The sequence below is a fragment of the Martes martes genome, assembly GCF_963455335.1.
Source record: "Martes martes genome assembly, chromosome: 6".
NCBI lineage: Eukaryota > Metazoa > Chordata > Mammalia > Carnivora > Mustelidae > Martes > Martes martes.
Window position 1 is genome coordinate 64,738,095 of NC_137893.1, and position 26,984 is coordinate 64,765,078.

A 26,984-nucleotide genomic window follows, 5' to 3' on the forward strand; every position below is an offset into this window, starting at 1 on the left:
TTAACTGGAGACTGTTTCTGTTTAATTTTTCTTCAAGAAAAATGAGTCCTAGACTTTTTTTTACATCATTTGGGAAGGGCTTATAAATGTGTAATGTTCTAGAAAATCCTTTACAACAAAGTTTGAGTATTAAATAATTTTTGAAAGGGCCCCAACTAAAAGAATGATAAAATACTTGTTGCTGCTGGATTGCACTGGTATTCAATGCACAGAGCTTTATTTGAAATAATTTTTTTAGTTGGTAAATGAAATCAGAGAAAATATGTGGCAACTTGTACTCAGGACCAGTGATTATAAAAAAAATTTTGTATCTGAGTTTGATTTTCAAACTCTACATAAGCCAAAATTCTTCAAGTACTAGTGAGCTAAAAATAATTTGTACTGCTATGTTCCTGAACTTAAGGTCAAGTTTTATTAAGGCCTCCAGATCATTATAGGAATTGACACTGATTTGCATGTGTTGATGGAGCAGTAACACAGTGGCTTGAAAATGTACCTCCTCTGAATTCTCATTTTTAAGTTAAGTACAGATTAAAATGATCAGCACTCAGCTAAGAGAGTAGATCTCATTGCAAAAAAGAAATGATAATTACGTGATGTGATGAAAGTATTAGCTAACACCATGGTGGTAACCATTTTACAGTATGTAAGTGTATCAAAGAAACACATTTTACACCTTAAACTTTCAAGATGTTATAATTAAATGTATATTACAATAAAGCTGAGGGAAAAGAAGAATGGTCAGCACTCTGAGATTTGAGGCACTATGAATAACACAACTTTGTAAAGAAAACGTACCTTACTTTTTTTTCCCAAAAGAACTCATTCATAATATATGTTAAGCAAGCATTTGGAAACATATAAGTTGAATTTTAAATTTTGGAAAATGCAAAAACATACACAGACTGAAAATGTGACTTTTTAGGTTTCTAAAACACTGTGACATGCACTCCAAATTGTATGTCCTTTATAACTAAAATGCAATTAAAACTCACTACTTTAGATTCTACTCAATAATAAATTATGCTCATCATCATAGGCTGACCTAAAGTTAATTTTTATGGCAAAATAGAATTAAAATGATTTTCAAGGAAAAACAGATCAAATAAACTGTCTAATGTAGTATTAGTTAATAGTATATAATAAAAAGATTAATAAATAACACATTTTGCCTATTTTATTTATTTTTTTAAAGATTTATTTATTTATTTATCTGACAGAGAGAGAGAGAGATCACAAGTAAGCAGAGAGGCAGGCAGAGAGAGAAGAGGAAGCAGGCTCTCTTCCAAGCAGTGAGCCCGCCACGGGGCTTGATCCCAAGACCCTGGGATCATAACCCTGCAGAGGCTTAACCCACTGAGCCACCCAGGCGCCCCACATTTTGCATATTTTAAAGATATACTTTTAAAAAGTATTTCAAATTTCAAATTTCTCAGAATTTGTATCTTCTTCTATTCCTTCTCTTGGCCCCCTGCAAATGTACAAATTAGCTTGAACTTGGAGTTCCCTTTAGTAATCAGACTTTTTAAAAAATAAGATCCCTTCTTCAGGTGAATTTTGAAATTTTGATTTATTTATAAAAGGTAAGTAATTAAAAATTAAGATACCAAAAGATAACCACTAAATTGAAGCATCTAAACATACCATCTTAAGTTTCAGACCTCTACAGTAAGACCTGATTCTTAGTTCTCCTTGCCTATGCCCAAAGACTCTCAATTCTAGTTGTGTGAGTATCTGAGATTAAGACTGTTTCATGATCTGTATTTCACTTTCCCAGTTTTTGGAAAAGCATTAATGTTTAGACTACTTAAAACACAGAACCACATCTTACATGTTCTTCCTCTTTTCAGCTTCACAAGACTTAAAATTAATGTTCAGATGTTAGCCTAATAATAGATGATTTTCCCATATTCTGGGGACCTTTTCAACTATGAGACATTTTATGGGAGAGAGTCAGAATTATAGGTTTGGGTCCCCAACAATAATGATGGTGTAATGAAAGAACATTGTGCTTGGAATTAAGACAAACCACTATTTGAATCTCATCTTCAGGGAGCAATAAAAATGAAATCTGTACTACTGAATATGAAAGTCCATGATTCTATAAAGATAATTTTAAAAAGGAAATCAAAACAAAAACAAAATCCATCACCAACTACAGAACAAATAATTTGTCCTGTATGGAGGTGACCAATTGCTCAGATACTTGGAAATTATAGGGAAGAAATTCGGTACCTTCCCTTCTTTTTCAAGAGCTATTATAGCTCATCTAGTTAATGAGGTAGACACTCTTCTTAAAGTATGCTTCTTACTAAATGTATTATTCTAAAAGAGAACATACTCCTCAAAAGAATTCTAGTTAATGAAGTAGAACGATAAGGCTCACAATGATGTTGAAATAATGATTCTGGCAAGGGTCATCAATTAGAACTAAAATCATTAAGTGAAAATGTTTATTTTTTTTAATTTCATTTTACCATATTTACCCGATACCAAAGCTCCCTCACAGGTTGCTTGTTAGTTGCAAAGGACAAATGTACCTACACAGTCCATTCTATATATGCCCTCCAGAGATCTGGCCCTCAGTGATCCAATCAGCATCCCTAACAGTGGGATGGCCCAGGGGTGCCTCTTCCTGCAATGAACAGGGGGTAAAGCAACATCTCCAGTAAAACAGTCTCACCAAAATGTTTAACCCAAATTGTAAGCTCTAATGTCCAGCTAATAGGAATTGCAGTGGCTATAAAAATAAGTCAAACAACACAAACATGTGACACATTCATGCCAAGGTCAAAGCTAAATGTCACCCTTATAATATGAACTTCCGGCATGCAAGAGTAAGTAAACCTGAAATTTTCTTTTAAAACTTTTACTGTAATTTTATGATCATACATTTTCATAGTCCCTATTTAAATGTTTGACGTGATTTGCTACTAGATCAATCCTTGGCTCATTTCCTGCAAGCATGACACAATAAAAATAGCTCATTTTCAGACGAAGTTAGTAGAAATACCCATTTTTACTATCTCATTTTCCTTCTACACTTTCTTCTTTCCTTTGTATTTGTTGGTTTTTGTTTTTTTTTTTTTTATACTCAAATAGGAGATCATGGATGTTGTCGCATACCTGGGTATAATTTTTTCATCTTATGAAATTTTTAGGAACAAAGCCATTCTCTTTCTAACTTATCACAAAATGTGAAGGATTCCCAAATGGACTTTTTCTTAAAATACTCAGGGCTTAAATGTATTATATCATAAAAAGTAGCACTGAGTTTTTTAAGGATTATTTTGTTTTGTTAAAGTATAATTTTCCAAAAAATTTTACAGTTCTCAGGAAATATAAAATATAACACTTGGAAATATTTTTAGGGGTGCCTGGGTGGCTCAGCTGACTGAGTATCTGACTCTTAATTTTTTTTTTTTTTTAAAGATTTTATTTATTTTATTTGACAGAGAGAGAGAGATCACAAGTAGGCAGAGAGGTAGGCGGAGAGAGTGAGAGAGGGAAGCAGGCTCCCTGCCAAGCAGAGAGCCCGATGTGGGACTCGATCCCAGGACCCTGAGATCATGACCTGAGCCGAAGGCAGCGGCTTAAACCACTGAGCCACCCAGGCGCCCTCTGACTCTTAATTTTGGCTCAGGTCGTGATCTCAGGGTTGTGAGATCGAGCCCCACATCGGGCTCCACACTTAGATGGGAGTCTGCTTGGTATTCTCTCTCTCCCTCTGCCCCACCCTCTGTGCTCTCTCTCTCTGTGTCTAAAAAATAAATAACATAAATCTTTAAAAAAAATTTTTATCTAACTTTGTTAATATGGAAAACAGTAAGAGGATATGTGTAGTTCAAAGTGCACTTTAGAAGCTGAGGTATTCATAGACAATTTAACAAACATTTCTGAGTTTGATTGGAAAAAAACAGAACTAGTTCAGGGATTATCTGTTTTACTAGACAGAAAGTATTCGAATCTCTACTAAACCAAAACATGCAAGTTAACAAGTAAACTTCTCTAAATCTGAGATCTTTAATGAATGGTAAACAGTGAAATTAACTTATTACACTTTCCGTAGACAGTCCTTAAATGTGGCCTGATGCCCCTGTGAAGTATTGAGATGACATGGCCCATCTATTTTACCTTGGCCTCAAATCTCAGATAATTTTCCTGATTCTTTAATGTTGTGAAAGCTAGTGGCACTTAACAATTCTACAAGGATATATTCTCTTTAAGCAAACAAAGGTTTACAAATGCAAAAATAACACAGCGCAGAGTAGAGAAAAATTTATAATGAAATGCAAAACACCAGGAAGAATCAAAATGATCTTGAAGAATGAAATTGGGAGGATTTACATTACCTAACTTTCAAGTCTTGTTATAAAGCAACAGTAATCAAACAGTACTGTCAGTTTCCTTATTTCCTTAACTTTTAAGTGTCTAATTGTTCTTGCATATTTGTAGCATTTTACTCTTGCAAAATACATATACTATATACTTTAATACTGCAAATGAGTGATCGTGTTGCGTGTTTCTGTTTCAAGCAACTAAAGAATTCATGATATTATAAGGGAAGCAAGGTGCTTTCATAACAAAATATTACCACCTTTTGATTTATGCATATGAAATGCAAGCATACATTAAAATTCAGGAATGATGTACACCAAAGTGACAGTGGCATTTATCTTTGGATCTTCAAAATAAAGGGGTTTTTTTTTCCACAATGAACGTAAGCCACTTTTATAATTCAACCTTAAAGCTATTTGAATCTAAAAGGAGGAATGAAAACTTAATTTAGTTTTTTAATAAAAAGTCTGCTCTGTCTTGGTGCTGTGTGTTTGTAACATTATGCTTCCTGATGATCTTCTAGGGGTGAAGCTGAGTAGCCTCCTTGGCAAAAAAGGAAACTTAGAAAAACTTCAGAGCTACTGGGAAGTTGGATTTTTTCTGGGTGCCAGTGTCCTGGCCAATGACCACATGAGAGTGATCCAAGCATCTGAAAAGCTTTTTAAACTGAAGACACCAGCATGGTAATAGTAAACTCTTAGGTGTTTGAGCAAGTACTTTTAATAAACAACACTTATCACTTATTTCCAAATTGTTATATTTGTTGAACTGACAATTAGATGATTTTGTTTGCTTACAGAATGAAATGCAGAATTTAGAGGGAAAACTGTGTTTATAAATGTGTTGCGTATAAGTTCTGATGACTTTGGATGCAGGTGATGTCCTCTGGCCTTCGGCTTAGCCTTGTCATGACACTGACCAATGGCTAGCCCAGGTTGGCCAGCGGTCCCCACAGGAAGCCAAATTTGACACCTGTGCATCGATTTGGTATTTTCACAATTTTCCATGTCAGCCTCCCACGTTTCTGCCCCAAACACACACCCTTTGTTCTCTTTATGGCCCTGTCTCAGTTTGGGGGTTCTTATTCTTGATTTTCACTTCTCTAGGCTTAAGGCTTATTCACACCATTGAATGTTTCATCTATGTGTGTTTTTCTAATTTCAACTTGTTCTTGGAGTGCCCCCAAGTCTCATCCTTCTGTCTGTGGTAATTGAAGAGATGAAAGCACTTAGGAGTGCATTTAGGACTATTTTGGAAAACAATGCTGATTTTATTGTGCATCCCAGGTAATGATTACTAGCTGTAAAGGCTTCAAAAGGTTTACCATGATACCAAGAAAGGCTCAGGTTGGCTCAGAGCCTGCGCCACTGACTTGTTTTCATCAGAGAAACTACTTCAGGACATGCTTCCCCAAGTAGGTTCCCATGGCTCCCCAAAGAGTTTCCTCACATTCAGGTCTTCTCATTGGCAAACCCTCCCCAGTGTCACACCCATAGAGATCCTTCCAAAATTCATGTCTGACCCTTCCCCCTTGCCACAGAAATCCTTATTACATTAAAGGAGTTTAACAGCTCTTCACAGTCTAGGGTATAAAGTCCACCTTCTTGGTTTAGGGAACAATGTTTGTCTTTAGTCACTCCAGACTCAGATCATGTCACATGCCCCCAATTACGTGGCTCTCTAGTCACACAGAACGGGCCAGGCTGTGGCTTCAGGTGCATGCTGCGCGTGCCTCTTCTGGCCTTCTTCTCCACCTGTGGATGCTCCTAGATCACCTCCACACGCAAACCAGACCCTGACCTAAAACCCTTTACTGCCTGCATCCAGATAGAAGCACGTGTGTGATTAGTTCATCTTATGAAATCTGCTTTCGTGTTTCTCTCATTTTTAAATCATACTTCTCTGGAGAGTGACTAGTCATATCTCTGCATAGTTGTAGCCCCATTGAGACGTAGGTCGCTGTGCTGTGTACCTTTCACATTTCTATCTCGTCAGCACTCTGTGCTACATAGGGACACAGCTGTGCTCTCCGTGGGATGTCTACAGTTGGTGTTTGACAAGGAATGGAGTAAATGAATCAGTCAATGCATGTGTTACATGAAGCCTCTTTTGTCATTGCCTTACAATGATCATCATGATGGTACAGAAGGGGATGGAAGCACAGGTCAAAAGAGCTCTGGTTTGAGGTGTCCCAGCTTCTGTTGACAACAGAGAAAACATTATTTTATGCAGTAGTAATAACAACTGCAAAACCATGCCTTAAGTTCCCATTCACTTACTGTTAATTTCCATGTTTATAGTTTACAACCCAGTATCTCATATAATTATCGTGCTCCTCATTTTTTCCTAGCTTTTTCCTTCGAGGCACCATCTGTCTTGTTAGGTTGGAGGATATTTGTATAACATATAAGCTAAGTTGCTTCACAGCAAAATAATGATCTCTTATGAAGGGTCTATTTAGAAAAGCTTTCTCAAGGAAGCATATTTTAAAACAAGTGCGTTAACCACTCCCTTGAAGAGGATAGGCATTATTTTAAAAGGCATGTTTTCAGTTGATGTATCATCCAGCCCAAGCAATTTGAGCTCTCTACCCCTCAATTGACTCATCTTTAAAATGGGGATAAAACAGCCTACTTTATTGGGGCACCTGGGTGGCTCAGTCAGTTAAGCAGCTGACTCTGGATTTCAGCTCAAGTTGAGGTCTCAGGGCACTTACATGGAGCCCGGCATCCAGCTCTGCACTCAGTATGGGGTCTGCTTGCCTCTCCCCCTACCCCTCCCCCTCAGGCTCTCTCTCTCCTCTCTCTCAAATAAATAAATCTTTTTTCTTTTTTTTAAAGCCCACTTTATTGAATTTCTGTAAGATTTAAATGAGAGAATGTGTATGAAAGTGCATGACATGTCATAAATAGTGAATAATGTTTGGTGAAATCTGAATGCATAAATACTGAAATCATATTTAGATCTGCCTGTTACGTGTCTTATATCTTTTCATTTTTAGGTACCTCAAGTCGATTGTAGAGACAATTTTGATATATAAGCATTTTGTGAAACTAACTACAGAGCAGCCTGTGGCCAAGCAGGAGCTCGTGGACTTTTGGATGGACTTCTTGGTCGAGGCCACAAAGACCAATGTTACTGTCGTTAGGTTTCCAGTGAGTACTCTTCGTTTAGCTTAACTTTAGCTGTACTTCTCGTTTGCTTCTTTTATTTAAAGAACATTTTTGCACGTGATTCTAACAGTACTAGTGTTACTTTTTTTTAAAATAACTTCTCAAAATCGGGGACGTGAGATACATTTTTATGTTTTTGCCGTGGAATTTGGTGATTTCTTTCGATAAGTTGTGAAGCATGCTTTCCAAGAAAAGATTGTCTCTTGCTTAGCCTCAGTCAGTCAACACGTAGCTTCAGACCAGAGCCAAGGTTGCTGTTAATTCCTACAACAGTTGTGTGAACATTGTCATCAATGTCGACACCATTACTGTGGTGAGAAGTGCTGTTACTCACCTCGGTCATTATTCCCTCTCCACTGCTCATTACCCACATGGGTCAGAGTTAGATGGAGTGTCCTCAGTTCCCAGTCACATTTTACAGTCGTTCAGATCGTGAGAAATGGTGACTCATAGGTTCCGATTTGCTGCGCATGTTGGCTAGATATAGATACAGATATATGTATAGTAGACACACACACACTTTTAAAAATATATTGCTCATCTTCTCAGCTGGTGCCTTTCCCATCCTGATGGTTCTCAGAATACTGTCCAAAGCAGTATACGCTTTAGCATCCAATTCAAGAACCACTGACAAGTCACTGTGTGCCCTCAGCTCTTCCCACGTCCAAGTGATGCCATCAATCTCTCTGTGTGAGCTCTCGGGTCCAATCCTCCATACTCAGGTGGTGACAACTCTCAGTTCTTTTTCTAAGATCTTGTTCCCTAATTCTTGTTTATAGGATCATCTGTTTCATTTAATTAAATCCATTGCTGGCATTAACAGGCTTTCTTTACTCTCCCTTCCTGATGAAGCCTTCAGCTCAGCAGGATCTTCAGCTGAAAAGCCTTTCAAACTAAAAACACTTTGTTTTCCAGCCTAGATAATGTGTAGCCTAGGAAAATACTTGTCTCACAGTGAGCTGGCAGCATGCCCACAGCTGGGGCTCCGATGGGAGCAAATGCCGTGAAAGAAGACAGCGCAGAACTGTCTATATTGAGTTGACTGTTGACTTGATCGACTAGAAAATTGGCGATGAAAGGAAACCACTCCTCTTAGCTATTCTGAGCTCATTTAAATTAGTTTAGTATGAATTTGTCTGTCATACTATGAATGTCAAAAAATAAAACCAGCAGATATTAAGAAGTTAGGAGAATATAGGTATATACTCCAGGTGAGAGAGGCTTTCTTAAGCAAGAAAGGGACCTGTAAGCCTTAAAGACAAATATTGACCAATTTGATTCATTAAAAATCCTAACTTTTGTTCAATAAAGAGCATCACAAACATGGCAAATTCTAGAGAGGGAGAAGGTATTTAATACGAATGCAGCAAAGTTATTGATTTGCCTCATAGGCAAAAAGAAAAAAAAACAACTACTAATTGGTAAGGAAAAAAAATGGGCAAATCATATGAAAAGATAATTAACCTCATTAGGTAGTCAAAACATGCAAATTGAAATGAGACACCATTGTACCTGTGCCATTTTGCACACGTGTGCATAAATCTGTAGTATCAGTTCCCTGAAGTGGAACTGATTGAGATTGCCATGTGCCCTCTATAGGAATTGTATCAGTTGGCATCCTCACTGGCAACATACGAGACTGACCACTTTCCTAAAGTCCCTCCCCAAAAAGTATGTTTATCATATTTGTACTTTTGCTGAACTTACAGATGAAAAAATGGTATATTGGGATCATTTTAATTAGTATTTCTCTTATTAAGTGTGGGGTTGTGCATATGATTGTGTTTGTGTTTAAAAGACCACTTGGTGATTAAAAAAAAAAAAAAAGAATTTGTTGCCTACATTTAAAAAATAAGGAGAGTTAGATCATCAGTGCTGGCTATAAATGGTATTGGTATTGGTATAAATAACTATAATCTGAATAAAATATATAAAATACTGTTTCTAGACATTAAATAGCAATTATCACAGGGTTGTGATCCCTGGGCAGAGAGGCACTTGAAGTGAGTCCCACCTCACCTACTTTTTTTCCCTTAAGGCCTTTTTCTGGCTGCCACACCAGGAAGTAGAGCCCTAGCAGGGTGCGGCTGTCTCTCTGGGCAGAGCAGGCTGGAGGAGTGTTTGGGACTCTAAGACAGGTGGAATATGAGAAGCAGGGTGTTGGAGAAGGGGGAGTCTTAAAGAGTGAATCCCAAAATTCTGCCTGGGTATTTCCCTTGAGCCACAGAGCAACTCCTAGATAGTGTGAGCAAGGGGTAAGCACAGCATGAATAAACACAACTAACTACTGGTCCCAGTATTTGACCAAAATTGGGTTTTAGATGAAACCTATGTGGCTTAAGTAAACCTTATCAAGGTAAATCCCCTCGCTAGTTAGAAGATCAGGACCAGAAGTAGTAGAGAGCATTCTTTGGAAGGTTGAGACCTGAGCAGATATCCCAGAACTTAAACAATGCAGGAGGAGTAAGATGTTGGACTTTGTGTCTAGCTGGAATGATGAGATCTTGATGAATACCCCAAGGATTTAGAGGAGACAGAGAAAACCCATGCCCTAGGAGTAAAGGCAAAAATAAAAGACCCACCCTAACAAAACTGTGATAAAACTAAGCCTCCATAGAATGAAGGTGATGCACTAAAAATTTGACTGCTAGCTAGGGGGCAGGGGTAGGGAAACCTCTGGAAAGATGCGGTTCAGAGCCTCTGCATTGAGTCAGACACCCAATGTGTCTGGACATTCTAATTATCTGGACATTCTAAGAAGCAGAAAAAAAAAGTGACCGATAACGAAGAGCTTAAAGAGCCCATAGAGGCGGGCCCAGAAGTGATTCACATATTGAAGTTACCAGATAAGAACTTCAAATAACTGTAATTACCATGTTAAAGAAGACAGAGGAAAAGATAGACAAAATACATGAAAGGTAGAGTATTTCAACTGAAAATAAAGTTTATTAAAGAGTCAGATGAAAAATAAGGAGAGTTCACATAAAAATCTAGATTTTCATCTATTGAAAAATTGAAGGGACTGGCAGTTGGACTGCCTTTTTCAGAAGCAACAGCATACTAAGTCAACTATCTGTATGCTGCCTTTCTAGACATTGATTACAGTGCCATCCTTCCTGCTTCACTCATCTGTCTTTCTCACTGGGCCCGCTCCCTGAAACCATTGGAATTTGCTCCCCATGTTCTACCGCATAGAGAAAGGCAGGTGTCTAGTACCTGTGGTGCCATGTCAGTCACTAACTCATTGCATCCTCAGAGTAGCATCCTTAGCTCATACTTACGAAGGCCACAGTAGGTCTTGATAGGGGGTGATAACATTTTCCTTCTTTTAAAGTGGATCTGGTTAGGGGCGCCTGGCTGGCTCAGTGGGTTAAAGCCTCTGTCTTCAGCTCAGGTCATGATCCCAGAGTCTTGGGATCGAGCCCCTCAGCCGGGAGCCTGCTTCTTCCTCTCTCTCTGCCTACTTGTGATCTCTGTCTGTCAAATAAATAAAAAATCTTTTAAAAAAATAAATAAATAAAGTGGATCTGGTTAAAACCTAGATTACTTATAGAAAATATTTTATTTGATTGCTTCTATTTATTTCACTACCATATCCATTCTCATTCCTCAAAGAAATAACAGTGACCCTGGGTAAAAGAAGACAGACCAAAGTTTCTTTGCAAAATGATTTAAATAGTCCCCTCACTTATTATTATTATTTAGGTTTAGTTCCATTGATTCTTTTTTCTCACCTCTCTTCTCTGTGTATTTTCTTTCCTTCCTACGTTGAAAAGTTAGGGGACCATCAAACCCTCACCCCAGGTCGGGTGAGAGGAAGTGGAGTGTGATGCTTCTGCAGACTCTTGTAGGAGCTGAGACATGTAACGATTTAATTTCTACCCTGTATAGTTTATAGGTCTCATTGCCCTCCTTCCTACTTCAGATACAAGGTGTTAGATGTTCATTTTTTAAAAAATTTTAGCCATCGATTTTAATGTTACCAGTAGAAAAGTTTAGGAACTAAAAGCAAGAATGTTCATACTTTCAAGTGAGTTTTATCTGTTTTTGTCAAATTGCCTCCTCTTCCTCCCCCTTCTCTCTGTCTTTCTGTGACCTCTGTAATGTATGCGATGAATTCCTCCCATTTTTGTGATTTCAAGGGCAGATCAAAGGGCTGGACAAAGGTTAATGATAATTACAACCAATTTTGATTTCCTATCTTGACATAGGAAAACATAGGTCAGATTTTATCTGTTAGAAATATGTGAAACAACGATAAAGACATAAATTTAAGAAGAGGAGATAACCTGGTGCTGTGCTTTTCTAATGTTAAGTTCTGTGCCCACATGATTAGGGAACAAGGTATATTCTCATTTGTGTGTACAGTGACTTGGATGCTATTTTGGAAGACCTGCCTTTTATTCCCTATTATTCATCTTGTTTCACCAACCCTAGGATACTCAGATTTGAGAGCACCAATTCTGCCAAAATTTTTTGAAATATTAATCAGCACCACTTCACTGTCTGTTGATTGGAATTTGGGCCTTGATTCTCCTGGTATGTTCCTAAGTCAGAGTATGTTCCCAGTGGGCTCTTCTTGTGCTTTATTTTGTGGTCTCTTCTATCTTATTTTCATAACTGGAGCCTGACTGAGAATTAAGCCCTTATGTTTGTTTGTTTTTTAATAATCAAAAGTAAAGAAAATTTTGTTTTCTTAATCCCCTTTCTGTAGTTCTCTGTACCCTAATTTAAATAAATTTTACTCTTGTGGTAAATATAGTGTAAAATCAGTACACTGTGTTTGCAGCGGGTGGCCAATCCACATACCTTCTCACCCAGATTGCGTGTTAGCTCACTCTGTACTGTGAGTCCATAATCCCTTGCTGATGAAGTCTTCTGAAGAGTTTTCCTCCACTTTTATTTGGTCAACTTACTTCATATAAGATTCTTTCTAAAAGCCAATTTTCTTGCGTTTTTTAGTAGGGTAGAAAGAACTAGTCTAGGTTCTCTGATAATTTAGTATTGACTTTTCTTTCCTTTTTTGAATGTTCCTACTTAAGACTGCAGAGGAAATTTGAGTTAGGTGGGCGCTTTTCAGCATCTGTGTAAAAAGTTAATAGTTGCATCACCTTTAAAATCAGTGCCTGTGTGGTATCTTAATGTTATTCGCACCTAGTATCAGATATTAGTAATACTGTACTACATCCTTTGAGAGAGATTGTCAACTCCATGGTTATGTACACCTCATACATCTCCAAAACAGGAGTAAGTTTTACTTCCCTCTTTTTCTCTCATAAGACTAAATATATCATTATTGAAGAGCCCAGTTTTATCTTGAAAGCAACACAAAAACATTTTTATTGTTTCAAAGAGCTGTGTCCATTCCTTTGGCTTATATATAAAAGTCTTTCAATAATAACCAAAATCATTTTTCAATCCATTCACGTAGGGAGGAGAACCATCCTGCCACATCTTGTTGATAAGGTGTGGCAGGAGAAAACCGAAAATAGTGCGTGATGCTCTATATGTGGAATCTTTTCTATGTACAGAATTATTTGCTTTACCACATTTCTGCCTTTTTTGGACACATTTAGATTTATAGAAATAGATTTTGCACTTACAGCAAGATAAAATAAAAGACCTTAAAAATATCTTTAGAGTAGATTCCCTGGGGATAGTCAAACCAATATATGGACTTCAAAAATTTATTTCTAATTTCTTTAGCAGAAAAAGTGACATATTACTGGAACTTAGGATAATTGTGTAAGACCAAAAGTGCTCAAAGGACTCATAGGGAAGGCAACAGTTAGGAGTTAAAATGGTTTTCCTGCAGTTGTGGACCCAAAGCCTCACCCGATAATCTCCCACATCAGTTCAGTATTGCTCTAACAGCTCTAAATGGCTTAAATCTGCAGTCACTAATATGTGTTTCTTTGCCTTATGTTTTCAAGGTATTAATATTGGAACCAACCAAAATCTATCAACCTTCATATTTGTCTATCAACAATGAAGTTGAGGAAAAGACGATATCTATTTGGCACGTGCTTCCTGATGACAAGGTAAATTATGTAATTATTAAGACAAGAACATTAATAGTGAAGGACTTTACTCCCTTCCAGCACTTATGTATTCTAGCAAATATCTGCATTACTCAGGAAGAAATAGCTTCACTGTGTGTTTATCTTGGCATAGATACATCTTGTAGTATAAATTTGTTAAAGTTGGTTTACAAATTTCACTCATTTAGTAAAACATAACTGAACTTATTCGGATTTTTAATAACCATCCAAAGTACACTTAAAATGAGACAGTTTCTCTGTTTTATAAATTCATGCTATAAATTATGTGTGGGAGACCTGAGACTTAAAAGATGCATATCTTAATTCTAGGAAGCCTATCAGAATAAGACCACTCTAGTCTTACCCGAATATGATTATAGTTATCATTTCATGACACTGTTTGGTTATCTAAGCAGCTGCTCGATTTCAGATTAGCCCCTGGCTCCATGAGCTGGCATAGCCTCAGTGGGGCTGTGCTGCCCTGGTTTGCAGATGGGTCTGAAATGCTCTCATTTCTCCCTCCAGTATTCATTTTAATAACTCCTTCCACTTCTGGATTTTATCAGTTTTGATGCATGTGTAAATCTTACTATTTTTTTAAGTTAGAAAAATTGCAAGACCTGATTCCAATCCATTGGATCAACCACAGAAATGAGAGAAGTCTTGTGGCAAAGTAGTTTTGTGGGGTTTTTGGTAATTGTTTTCCAAAATACCCTTAGATTTTCCTTAACAGTCATCCTTAACAACTCAACAAATATTTCTGGAGCACTTACTCTGTGATAGGAGCTCCCAGGCACTGTGTTAGGCACGAGGGAAGATGTATGCAAAATAAGCAAAATTCCTGCTGTCTACTCAGGCAATAAGTAAATACAATATAGAAGTATATTAAAGGGGAAAATATGGCAGAAAGGGGGAGTTAGGGAGTACATTTGGAAGCATGAGTTTGCAATTTTTAAAAATATCCATGTCAGCTTTAAAAATGTCTTTGAGTCAACAGTCTTGGGTTCAAATTCCATCTCTGGCCTTGGCAGCATGGCTTCTCCACATCCCAGTGTCCTCATCTGGAGAATGGGATAATAATAATATCCACCTCAAAAGGTTGTTGTTAAAAGTAAATGAAATATTATTAGTAGGGTGTATTGCACAGATCCTAACATGTAATATATGCTTACTATATTGTAACAACAATAATCCACATATGAACTGAGCCCTAATGTTGAAACCCCAGAACTTAACCTGGCTTGGCTCTTTAGCAATCATTTGGGAGGTCATTGGTATTATATTAGGACACTGTGATATTGTAATTTATAGTAAGAAATAAGGATTTGGTCTTCATCCACTTCTGGCACAGATTTCCTAAAGCCCTTAGAATTTCCAAAGCGCTCAAAGCCATAAAAGTGTTTTTTTATTATGTTAATAAGATGACTTTTGGACCCACCAAAGGATGAGGCCTGCCTGCCAAGAGAACCAACTATGGGATTAGAGGATTAGAAATTTCAGTCCTATCCCTTGACGTCTGGGAAGGGGGGAGGGGATAAATTGAATGGATCTCCCATGGTCGGTGGAGTTAATCGATCATACTTACGTCATGAAGGCCCCCCCCCCAAACCCAAAAAGGACGGGTTTAAAGAGCTTCCAGGTGGGTGAACAAGTGGAGATTTGGAGACGATGGCAGCCGTAGAGAGTTCAGGGAAGTTCTTAGCCTTTCTCCATACCTTGCCCTATGCATCTTGTCCATCTGGCTATTTCCTGGGTCATATCCTTTTATAATAAACCAGTAATCTAGTAACTAAAATGTTTTCCGGAGTTCTATGAGCCACTGTAGCAAATTAGTCAAACACAAGAAGGGGGTCCTTGGAGCGCCCCATCTATGGCCAGGATGATGGCATAACTCCAGGTAGAGTTGTCTAGAGACAAAACCAAGAATAACTAATGTAACTATATACATGTTGTTCACATTGTTTAAAGTACACAGTGTTTTATTTACATTATTTTAAAGTATATGCCTGTATGTTCTCACAAGCAGAAGTAATCATCCGTAGAAAGTACAAAATCTAAGAGGTTAGGAAACAGGAACATTATCTGGGAGAGGAGATTTTCAAAGGCTTGATTGGAAAGAGCAAGGTTATCCGAGGACACTTGGAAACAGAATGGGACTAAAGGAATTAGCAATTAGCAGGGCCAGGAGAATGAGTGGACAGCCAGAAGACAGAAAAAGAACAGAAAGTAAGCCAGAGATTTTTGGAAAATGAGTACTATTTCCAGCTAGTTGTCTGGAAGTTCTTTGTTGAATAAAGTTAGCCTTGTATTGACTCTCTTATGTTTTGTGACAACTGTAGGGACAATTTTTATATTATACTGAGAAATAAATAAATGAAGATGTAAAAGAGTTCATTAAGAAGGGTTATGGAATTAGGCCGTGAGTTGTCCAGTTTCCACTTTTACCATCTTTTGATCAAGAAAAATTACATTTGCATTGTCCCCACTGTGCTAAAAATTCTCCTTGTTCAAAAATTTAAGCTTTCTTAAATCAGTTTCCATTTTGAATGTTATGTCAGTTTCTTTGCAATCCCTGGTTCTATCCATAGCACGTTCATTACCACTGTCTTTGTCTGTGCTATTTGAAATAGAAGTGATACCATTGGAATGAGGACAAGTAATAAAAATAAGATAACTCTGCTAATGTTATGTTAGTTTAAAGCAACTGGAATAACTATAAATAATGACAGATAAATAGCAGGGGTATAGATCTGATGTTAAACTAAAAATGGATTCTTTTTGTCATAGAATGGGTTTTTTTTTTTTTAAGATTTTATTTTTGAGAGAGAGAGAGCATGAGTGCAAGCTGTGGAATGGAAGTTGGGGGGAGGGGCAGAGGGCGAGGGAGAGGGAGAATCCCAAGCAATCTCCTCGCAGGGCTCACAATCCTGACCCTCCCCCAACAGACCATGACCTGAGCCAAAATCAAGAGTCAGAGGCCCAATCAACTGAGCCACCCAGGCACACCTTGTCATAAAAAGTTTTAAATTTTTTTCTAAGAATAGAGCAGAGTGTGTTGCTTTTCATTTATCGCTTATTTCTTTACTCCTTTTCTCAGGATTTTCATTCTAAAATGTGGAATGAACAGTTAGTATATACTTTATATTGCAGCGGTCAAAACGTTAATATCATTCAATTCCTAAGAGTCTCGGGACTCTTATTAGGGAGTTACTCTAAGTCAAGGACAAAATAAATTGAAATCCTAATCTTCAAACAGTTCTCCCTTTGTTCAATGGTTGGTTGTTGTTTGAAGTCAGGTTAGTACTTGAAAAAAAGTCTGCGTGTGCACAGGAAAGAAAAACTTAGACTGAGGAAGAGAAACATTTCTAAGATATTTTAAATGGTTGTTATTTAGAATCCCTTCCTTTTTTGGAGTCTGAGTACTCCTGTCCTGTCTGGTGGTCTCTCAGGGAAAGGTAGCAGGCAGCAGGGTCCCAGTGGAATATGAGGTGCTGACCTCACACCGGCTCTAGCCATGGCCCCTCTGCGAAGACCCAGGAAATTTATGAGGGGAATGTGTTTACCTCAGATTCTAGATTTTGATAATATGATCGTCTCATCCATCAAGGATGCTTTTAGATACAAAACTCCACCTAAAAGTGGCTTCACAGATAAGGAAATGTTATCTCACATAACAGGAACTTCTCAGGGGCAGAGGATCATGCTGGCGGTACATCAGTGGTTGAACAGCATCAGAATTCTCGGGTGGCTTCTCTATATGCTCTTGATTTTTCTCTCCTTGTCTTAAATAGCCGCTCAAAGCATCAGTTCACACACAGCTTCCCAAGGAAAAGGGTCCGGCCCTCCTTTTGTACCATAAATTGTGCCATGTGTTCGTGCCTAAACCAATCACTAGCAAGGAGAATGGACTTACATCGCCGATTTAGACCAATCATTACCCCTCACTGCTAAACACGGCCACCTGAATGCCAATGACGTTCAGCTCTCAGCAAAGAAGGAAGAGCGTGTCTGTTGTCTAGGGAGCGAACAGTATCTGCCAATGGAGAACTCCCGCCATTTTAGCTCAATGTTAACTCCTAGTCCCGACTCTAGGGACGAGGGCATAGGATCTGACACTAACCAGTTCCTGCAGTATGGTGCTTGTGCCGAGTCAATTAGCTTGAGTGTCCGTCTGGGGCTTGTTGAGGCTAATTATTCTAGCTCTGCCTTTGGCAGCCCCTTTCCCCAAATTCCCAGACGGGCCCCAGGAACTTTTTAACCGCACCTGTTGGCCTTGTGGCTCACCAGCGCCTCCATGTGGTGAGTCCCAGTAGCAAAGGCGCTGGGGAGCTGGGCCTCCTTATTCCAGATCTCCATCGCAGGCCCTGGGCTTCACACCAGTAAGATATAACATTCACTGGCAGCACTTGCAACCTTTCAGGAACCTAACATTCTGGAAATGCTGTTCTCCTTACCTACAAACCCAACCCAATCTATCTGGGAAATCTCTCCTTGCCTGTTCCCAGAACGGGGCTGATATGAGATAGATTTTACCAGCGCTGTCCTGTGGGTGTTTCCCAGTTTCCCTGTTCAGTTGCATGTTTGCCTAAGCGCCCTACTGGCTCTGCCTTCCTCCACCACCTCCTGATCCTGGACGCAGGCTCTGAGGATAAGGCTGAACTGTACGCAAGTAGCATGCGGGTAACAGCTACAGCTCCGGGGTCCCATCTATTTAGAAGGTCACCTGAGGCCACCAGGATTTAGAACCAACTTTCCATATTACCAGCTGAAGCTGCAGGGTGCTATTTTAATTTAACTCCCTCTGTACTCTGGTGAAAGAGAGCCACATTCCAGGAGCACCTTTCCATGATCCCTTCCTTTCCTGGGCGAGTGCACAACATTTGCTCTGTGTTAATTCGGGTCACATACCCGTGACCTGACTGGTGTGCGTTGAAACTAGTTTTTTCATACATCTCCTTTGGGCTTGGGAGGTTCTATTTTTATTTTAAGTTGCATGGTCCTAGCAAAGAACTAGGTGCTGTGGATATAAATTGTGGCTTTTTGATTTGCTTCAGCCAAAAGGAGAGTTCTGGTCCATCTCAGAGCCACAGGCTTCCTTACCCATTTCACAAGTCCAGCCAAGACCTCAAGCTCCTGGCAGTATTTTAAGTGGGTGGGTAAGAGCTTGTTTTCCTGGTTGTTTCCCATTTACAAAGTTGAATTGGCCATCTGAATGGACTATTGTAGAGCACTTGCTAAACTTGGACATGTGTATCGACTACTTTATTTCTACTAAAATATTTATGTTGTCAATTCTGTGTTGTTACCAGACATATTTTTATAGGGAATGTGATCCAATTTGTAACTTATTTAATTTAAAGACATGGATGTAATAATTTAAATTTAGCATGAGAAATAAACTCAAAAAATAAATTTGCACATTTTTTTCATCTTGGTCCTGCAATCACCCATGTTTATTATATGACAATCAAATTTTTATGTTCAGACTTTATTACTATATTGAATTTTGCATATATCAGGTCATAAGGCATTGTAGCTATGACAGACACTATCTACATGCATGTACATACAGACATACTTGGTGTATTATTTTCTGGAGGAATGGAACTACCATTTCAGTTGAAAATTTAACTAAAGATAATTCAGAAATAATCATCTGTAAAGCCTTGCAGAGGCTTTATTCAAATTAATGTTTTTCTTTCTCAGAAAAGAAATATTACTCAGCTATAATAATTGAATTACCTTGATCACTGGGTTTTTATTTAAAAAATTAAGACACGACAGTTATTAGGTTAATTTGCTAAAGATCAAGTTTTTAGGATTTAATGAAAATAATTCCCCTAGATCCTCTTGGAAGCTGTTTTATTGAAGTACAGAAATTATTAAGCAGTGTAAACATCACCCTTGTGGCTTGGAAATGAATTACAATTTCCATCCAGATTATTAAAGAATTATGTACCGGGGAAAATTATTCTGTGTATATTATTTTAAAATAATAAAACAAAATTATGTTATTTTCATTCGGATGACTCAATGTTTGTTGTTCTTGTCATTCTTCCCCTGTGTTCTAGAAAGGTATACATGAGTGGAATTTTAGTGCTGCTTCTATCAGGGGAGTGAGGTAAGTTTACTTGGTACTTTTTTTTTTTTACTTAGAAGACAATAGAACTGTTAGTCAGGATTTTAAAATGCAGAGAACTTGAAGAACCCTTCTCTTGATGAAAATGCTCAGCCTCCTTTTCTGTCTTCGTTATGAAAACATCTTTAACAAATCTTTGTTAGTCGAACTGACTCTGTGTCTGTCACCTGCTTCAGATGTGGAGAACAAAGGGTAAATGTGGACTGTGGACCAGAATCAAGGTGTCGATAAAAGTGAGCTATTCGGGTCCTCTCTAGCTGATTGAGCTGTGGGTTTATGTGCTAGGATGGGTTTCTAGTCGTTTGAGATGCCAGGAACTAATCTCTTCTTAGGTGTAACCAAAAAATCCACATGCCATCGATCACATTGTCTCCTAGAGTTAACGCAACCTATTAGTGAGACTATGAGAAATTCATTTTTTAAAAACTTTTCCTCGGCTTGCTGCTAATGACGTGTTCTTGAGATTATAGTGGCTCGCTTCAGTTTAGTTCCGTTCTGACATTGCCATCATAAAGCCAGTAGGTCAGGAAATGCCATTTCCTGGGATTTAGAAATGAGATTTTTTCCAGAACCAAGAGCCACTAGTTAAACATTTAAATACTTACTTTATAGAATCTCAGGCTAAACCAACTCTTGGAAATTTCAAACCAAATTACTTGTGTTTACTACTATTTATCTCCACATAATAAAGAGAAATGAGAAAAAACAGATTTCTGGAGGGTGGTTACACAATACCCTGTTGCTTTTGGCATTATAATAATTGGTTTTGTTGGAGCATGAACTGGTAGAGCCGTCTGAGTCACTGATAATTGGAGTTTGCCTGGTAAAACCACCTGTTACCTCTTGAGGGATCTGCAGAGAAACAAGCAAGATAATGGACTGACTCATTTGCTATCTTTCCAACCAATGCCTTCTCAAATAGAGTTTTACTCTCTTAATATTTAATTTTTAAAACCAGTCATTAGCAAGGCAATTGTTATTTATTACTGCATTTCTAAACAGTTTAGGAAAGTACAGTAATAGAAATTCCACCTTATCATATCTATTTTCCAATGAAATTTTTAAAATTAAATATGGCATCACTCCATAAACTTTTGTTGTGACTTGCCCCATATACGTAGAATCCTTCCAGATGGCTTTCTGCTGGTTTATATGTTGAGAAACTTAAGCTGTAGTTGTGTGTCTTCAGAGGGAGCTAACTTTTCTTGGCTTCCTCCTTTATAAAGAGATAACCACAAAAAAAAAAAACAAAAAAACAAAAAAAAACAAAAAAAAACACCAAAACCACACCAAAAACCCGAGTCAGCAGTTTGTCTTGCATCATCTCAGAACTTGCTTGCTCAGCTCAGTCAACGGGCATGTATTGAGCACCAGCTGTATGTCAAATGTTGAGTCCTATTCTGCTAATACAACAATGACTAAGACATGAACTCGCACTCTCAAAGAGCTCACAACACATCAGTGGAACATTTAACAAGGAAGGACTGTACAGTCATTACTGAGCTGACAGTGAGCCAAGAAATGACAGATCTATGTTTAAGGAACAGAGACGCAAGAGAAAGTCTTCCTGTTTAAGTAGAAGTAGGGAAGGAAGAGGGTAGGATCTAAGCTGAGCCTTGAATGAGGAATAGAATTTCTTTAACAAGTAAAAAATGATGTGCATTCCAAAGTGAAGGAACAGCAGATGCAAAGGCATAAAATAGGGATTGACAAAGGAGAGTCCACAGGCCAAATCTGGCCCACTGCCTGTTTTTGTAAATAAAGTTTTATTGGCACTCAGCCATGTTCATTCATTTGTGTATTGCCTAAGACTGCTCCAACACCCAAACTTGAAATATTTACTCTCTGGCCCATTACAGGAAATATTTGCTAATCTTTGGCATAAAACAGCATGGCCTGAATGGTAGACTCAAAATTATTTCAGTTGCTATAAAATCGCTTGCTGAGTCAGAACCAAGTGCCGTTCCACATCTCCTCACACCTCTAAAATCTCTACAACCCATGAGGTGCTTTGACTGCCTCCCCGCATTGCCTTCCTGGCTTTGGAAACATTTCGCTGCTCTGTAGATGCCAAAGAACTAGAATCGCGGAGCTCAGTCAGCCACTCCATACTTCTGCCTTTTCTCCCGTATTACAGTGTGGTGCTGTAGCAGGCAGGACAATTTCCCGTGCTCGGTTGCAGGGATACATAGCAGAGGTGTACTTAGAGCCCCCCGGAGCGACCCCACCCGCAGATATGAGTAGGAGCACAATTCTCAGACTGTTAAGTAATTTTAGTATTGTGGTATGGGGGGAAACATCACTTTTTCAAGTGCTACTTATTATATCTTTTTGTTATAAACAACATTGATATCATAATGGAGATTGGAAATAGAAGGTATTTGTTTTGCACTGCACATTCATAGAAGTATTGCTGTTTCCCTGAATAATTCTTTTTGTTTCTTTCAGTATTTCTAAATTTGAAGAACGATGCTGTTTTCTTTACGTACTTCATAATTCTGACGATTTCCAAATCTATTTCTGTACAGAACTGCATTGTAAAAAGTACGTATTCATCATTGTTTAGGTATAAAAAATACTGTTCTTACCTGATCATTATTTTTAATTAATGAGTGAACATGTAGCTCCTATAAGGAATTTGTGGCTGTGTGGTTATATAAATATTTCATTTGGCCTAATAGTTTATAATTATGGGGTATGTTTAACAATCAGAGAATGGGGGGGAGAGCTCTCTTTAATAAACCATGCTTTTTCTTAGTCATAATTTATTTTTCCACAGATAAAACATTAACAAAGACCTGCCAGTTAATGACCAACTGTTAATGTCTCATTTTTAAAGTGCTCACTTATTGCAATAGATGATTACCAAAATTTTCATTCTTGAATTCTTTGAACAGGGGCTCTTAACTCTGGTTCAGATTAGAATCAGCTGGTGCATTTTAACAAGTGCCTGGGCCCTACCCCTGATGAATTATGTTGGATTTCCTGGTGGGGAAACAGCTCGAGTTAAGAGCCAGTGATCTGATCTATACCCATAAAAGACAGTCCAAAAATCCATGATCTATACCCATAAAAGACAGTCCAAAAATCCATGCATTGCACTGTATGCTTGTGTTAACCTCCCTGGGTATATTTCTCTTGAGCTGATAATTAAGTACTTCGTACTCCTTTGGGACATAGTGACTAACTGTGGATACCTAGGCAAGTGAGTAGCAACTTAGAAACCAAAGTGCAGGTAAAAGCCAGCTTAGACTTAAAATTTTCCTGAGGATTGTTTTTATTTGAATAATCACCATCTGAGCCCATGGTAAATGACTAATATACTAGTTACAGTATACAGTTATTTTTATCTTAGTAAAAAAAAATTATAAATCCATAATTCTATAGTTAGCTATAGAACTATATGGTTATAGTTTTATCTTTATTATTATAAAATATATAGAAAAAGACTTAGAAATAAGAAATAATTCTTAGCACACATATGGTCTGCTTTTCTACTTAAATTCTCAAGGCTACTGATTTGTTTTTATGATAATGACAGCCAGGATTTATGGAGTACATACCCCAGATCTAGTATCTGCTTTAATCTTCAAATAAAAACTGTTAGGTAGCTAATATTAACATCTTCATTGAAAAGAGTCTTAAACAGTTCAATGAACTTAAAATCACATATAGTAAAAAATGAACATCTGGGATTTGGACCAAATACATGGACTCTAGAATCCAGGCTCCAAAAAATTACAGTGTTCCCATCCCACTGTATTGTATTCTGCTTAGAGATGTTCATAAAAACTTTGTGTGAACAGCTGATGGAAGTCTTTACCCCAGATCTTTAAGTCTGTTTTTAAAGTCAGATTTTTTTTTTTTTTTTAGGTTTTTCACTTTCTTCTTCCTCTTGGTTGAATTTGCCTTTGTCTCTAACTCATCAGGATATTTAACCTTCCCCAGAGCATACTGTTACTCTGATCAGACTTGGGAACTTCTTTTTCTTGTCAGTGACCTCCAAGAAATGTATACAGAGAAAGGAAAAGTAGGGAAGTAGGCACCACGTGCAAACTCCATAGACAGGTTCCAAATTCCCAAATGGGCTTTGTCTATTTTGTTCCTTGTCACAGTTCCAAAGGCCAGAATAGTTTTTTTATCCTAGTAGACACTCGATGAGTATTTGTTGGATGGATGAATGGATTAAAAAGAGGTACAGAAAAAAAAAAAAGAGAGAGAGAGAGATACAGAGATAGTAAAAAAGGTTCTGAGTTATAGAAGGTAGATTTTTCTTATCCCACATAACCTGCTCTTCCCTTCGGCTGGCAATACAGAGTGTGACCTGTGTGTGAGATCATCAGCCTCTAGTCATAGTGCCTCCCATGCTTTAAGTTTATGAACTGTTAGCAATCCCTCTGCATAGACTAGACACAGCTAGTGTTACAGGGAGCAAATCTGTTTCTTGTTGTGACTATTTTTCTTGGCTCTTAAATGGTCTACAGAAAAAAAAAAAAAAAAAGGAGAAGAAGAAGAAAATAAAAAACTTCACAAGAAGAGTTCCTGAAGAAAATGTCACCAAAAAAGAGGTGGCTTCTTTCACAAACGTACAAGCCAGCTGTTCCTAATTCATATTGGTGTTTTGCAGATTGTGTTTACAGAACACCATATTTATGGTAGTAAAGGCAAAATATTTAATGACTGACATCAGATGTTGTAGTGGCCCACACTATATCAAATAATCACCTCAGAATTTAGAGACACTATTCCAGATTATGGGTATTTTTGTTAATTCCCATTTTAAATAATAATATGACCATCAGCAAAACGATAGTAGCTTATTTTAATAAATGCATTCTGTTAAACACTTTACAAGTATTACATCAAGCAGTCTTCCTAACAACCTTTAAGTTAGATACTGCTATAGAACCTGTTGTGTGATAAAGGGGTGAGGCTCAGAGAGGTGGACGAGCTTGCCTCAAGTCACACAAATACTAACAATCTTGGCCTGACATCCAAGTCCCACAGTCTTCACATCTCTATGAATTTGTCTAGCTTCATTGTTCTAAATCTATATTACATTACTGTTATTTGAGGTGAGGCATTAGGTTGGACAATTCTACCAGCCTGTCTTTTTCTTTTTGAAAAATCCTATTTTTTGTGTTGATACTGATAGTTTATTGCCCGATTTTTTTAGAAAGTCTCTTCGTTCCCATTTTTGGCTCTGAAGTCACATTGGAACATACTTGCTTATATTTAATATCAGATGTATTCTGAGTGACCACATACCAACTCTCCTTGTAGGTTTTTTGAAATGGTGAACACCATCACTGAGGAGAAGGGGAGAAGCACGGAGGAAGGTGATTGTGAAGGTGACTCCTTGGAGGTAATGACTCTGGTTGCATGTTCATTTTACAAAGTTTTTCTGTGTTTTTTTTTTTTGTTTTTGTTTGTTTGTTTGTTTGTTTTAAGATTTTATTTATTGAGCACCTGGGTGGGTTGGTTGGTTGAGCATCTGCCTTCAGCTCAGGTCATGATCCCAGGGTCCTGGGATAGAGTCCCACATTGGGCTCCCTGCTTGGCAGGGAGTCTTATTTTTTTAAAGATTTTATTTACATATTTGAGAGAGTGTGAAAGACAGACCACAAGCAGGGGGACAGACAGAGAGAGAAGTAGGTTTCCCACTGAGCAGGGAGCCCCACACAGGGCTCAATCCCAGCACCCCTGGATCATGACGTGAGCCAAAGGCAGACACTTAACTGACTGAGCCACCCAGGCATCCTTCTCTATGGCTTAAAAAAAAAAGAACATTTAAAGTCTTACTGGGGGACGCATTGGGGGAGGACATGTAAGTGGTGGTGAGGGGTGAGGAGCTAGAGTCTGTGAGCTCTCCCTTAATGCTGAAGGCAGCTTCTGGATTTCCTTGTTTTAAAAAAGAGCTGAAAGGGCGCCTGGGAGGCTCAGTAGGTTGAGCGCCCAACTCTTGATTTTGGCTCTGGTCATGGTCTCAGGGTCCTAGGATGGAGCCCCATGTCTGGCTCCCCATTCAGCAGTGAGTCTGCTTGTCTCCCTCTCCCTCTGCCCCTCCCCCTGCTCATAGAGGCAGGCTTGTCCGTGCGTGCTCTCTGTCTCTCAAATAAATAAATCTTAAAAAAAAAAAAAAGCTAAAAAGCAAACATTGGAGAACTCTTACTTAGGAATACTGAGTTTTTATGTTTTGCTTACGTGATAGTAACTGTGCTTTAGCTCTGAGGATGCTGATTTACCCTCCACACACAGGCAACAGTGCCCTCGCATTTTTTTAATGCTCCTCTGAGATATGTGCAATTCAAACAAGCAAAATTCAGTGAAAATTCTGAATGGCACGACTGGCCATGGCCTTCCTCTGTGTGCTACACAGAGGACCTGGACCAACGGAAGATTAATGGAATACAGAGAGAAGGTAATAACAGTCACCTGAAATGCTGTTCCGCTCAAGCCCAGTCCTCTGACTTCTGCCTCAGGGACACAGGACACTGCAGACACCTATTCCTAGATGGTGTCCGTTTTTTTTTGTCGTGGCTCCTCAGTGATAAAGAGACTTTCATCTTTGTAAGGACCATGTGGAGTGTCCCAAGAGGGCTGACCCTCGTGCTTGACCCTCCTCCAGGCGTGACAGTAGGCCAGCTTCTTCTCTAAGTCCTGCCCAGTGCTAGACTTGAGAAAAATTTCAGAATCCAAGCAATCCTGAAAATGTCATTTCTAGTGTTAAAGTGAAACTGAGGAAGCTAGAGCACCAGCCTGTCTGGCATACTTATTTATTAGGTCACTTTGATAATGTCATCCCACATATTAGAATCTTTATAAAAACACTGAAGTCGTAGGGTAGCAGTTGAAGGAGAATTTAAATATAATAACCAAGTGTTAACTCTGTCCAGAGTTAAGTTCTATAATTAACTAGCAGTTCTCTAGCTTTGATGTTCCTAGGTAAGCCTAAGGCTCTTTCATTAAAGTTATAAAAAAATGATAGGACCTAATTTGGGGGGAAAATTTTTTTCCCCATGCATTAGCTTGTTGCCTATAGGAGGAATAGATAATATTTACTTGTATATGTTTTATATTTTACAACTTTTATTTTCTTATTCAAGTGATTTTGTTAGGAATTAGATCTCTTGGTTCCTACATCAGTGCACCTTGACTAGACTTCATTATCTTTGTGTTTATTTGGTTTAAATTTAGTCACTTGATACACAGCAATGACCAAGGTAAAAGGCAGCAAAGACAATGAAAATGAAATACTTTTATTAGTAAATATAAAATGATGAAGTAGGTGGA

The 26,984-nt window shown here is 38.2% G+C and overlaps 1 protein-coding gene across 1 annotated transcript in view; it reads left to right on the plus strand.

The window, feature by feature from the left end:
* Nucleotides 1-26,984, plus strand: part of MAP3K5 (mitogen-activated protein kinase kinase kinase 5) — a 198,033-nt gene that overhangs the window by 105,053 nt on the left and 65,996 nt on the right. Inside the window, exons 9-14 of the mRNA XM_080806936.1 lie at nt 4,862-5,021; nt 7,340-7,493; nt 13,445-13,552; nt 19,624-19,673; nt 22,140-22,235; nt 24,975-25,056. Coding sequence (XP_080663062.1) covers nt 4,862-5,021; nt 7,340-7,493; nt 13,445-13,552; nt 19,624-19,673; nt 22,140-22,235; nt 24,975-25,056 — 650 coding nt within the window. The remainder of the gene's footprint in view (nt 1-4,861; nt 5,022-7,339; nt 7,494-13,444; nt 13,553-19,623; nt 19,674-22,139; nt 22,236-24,974; nt 25,057-26,984) is intronic.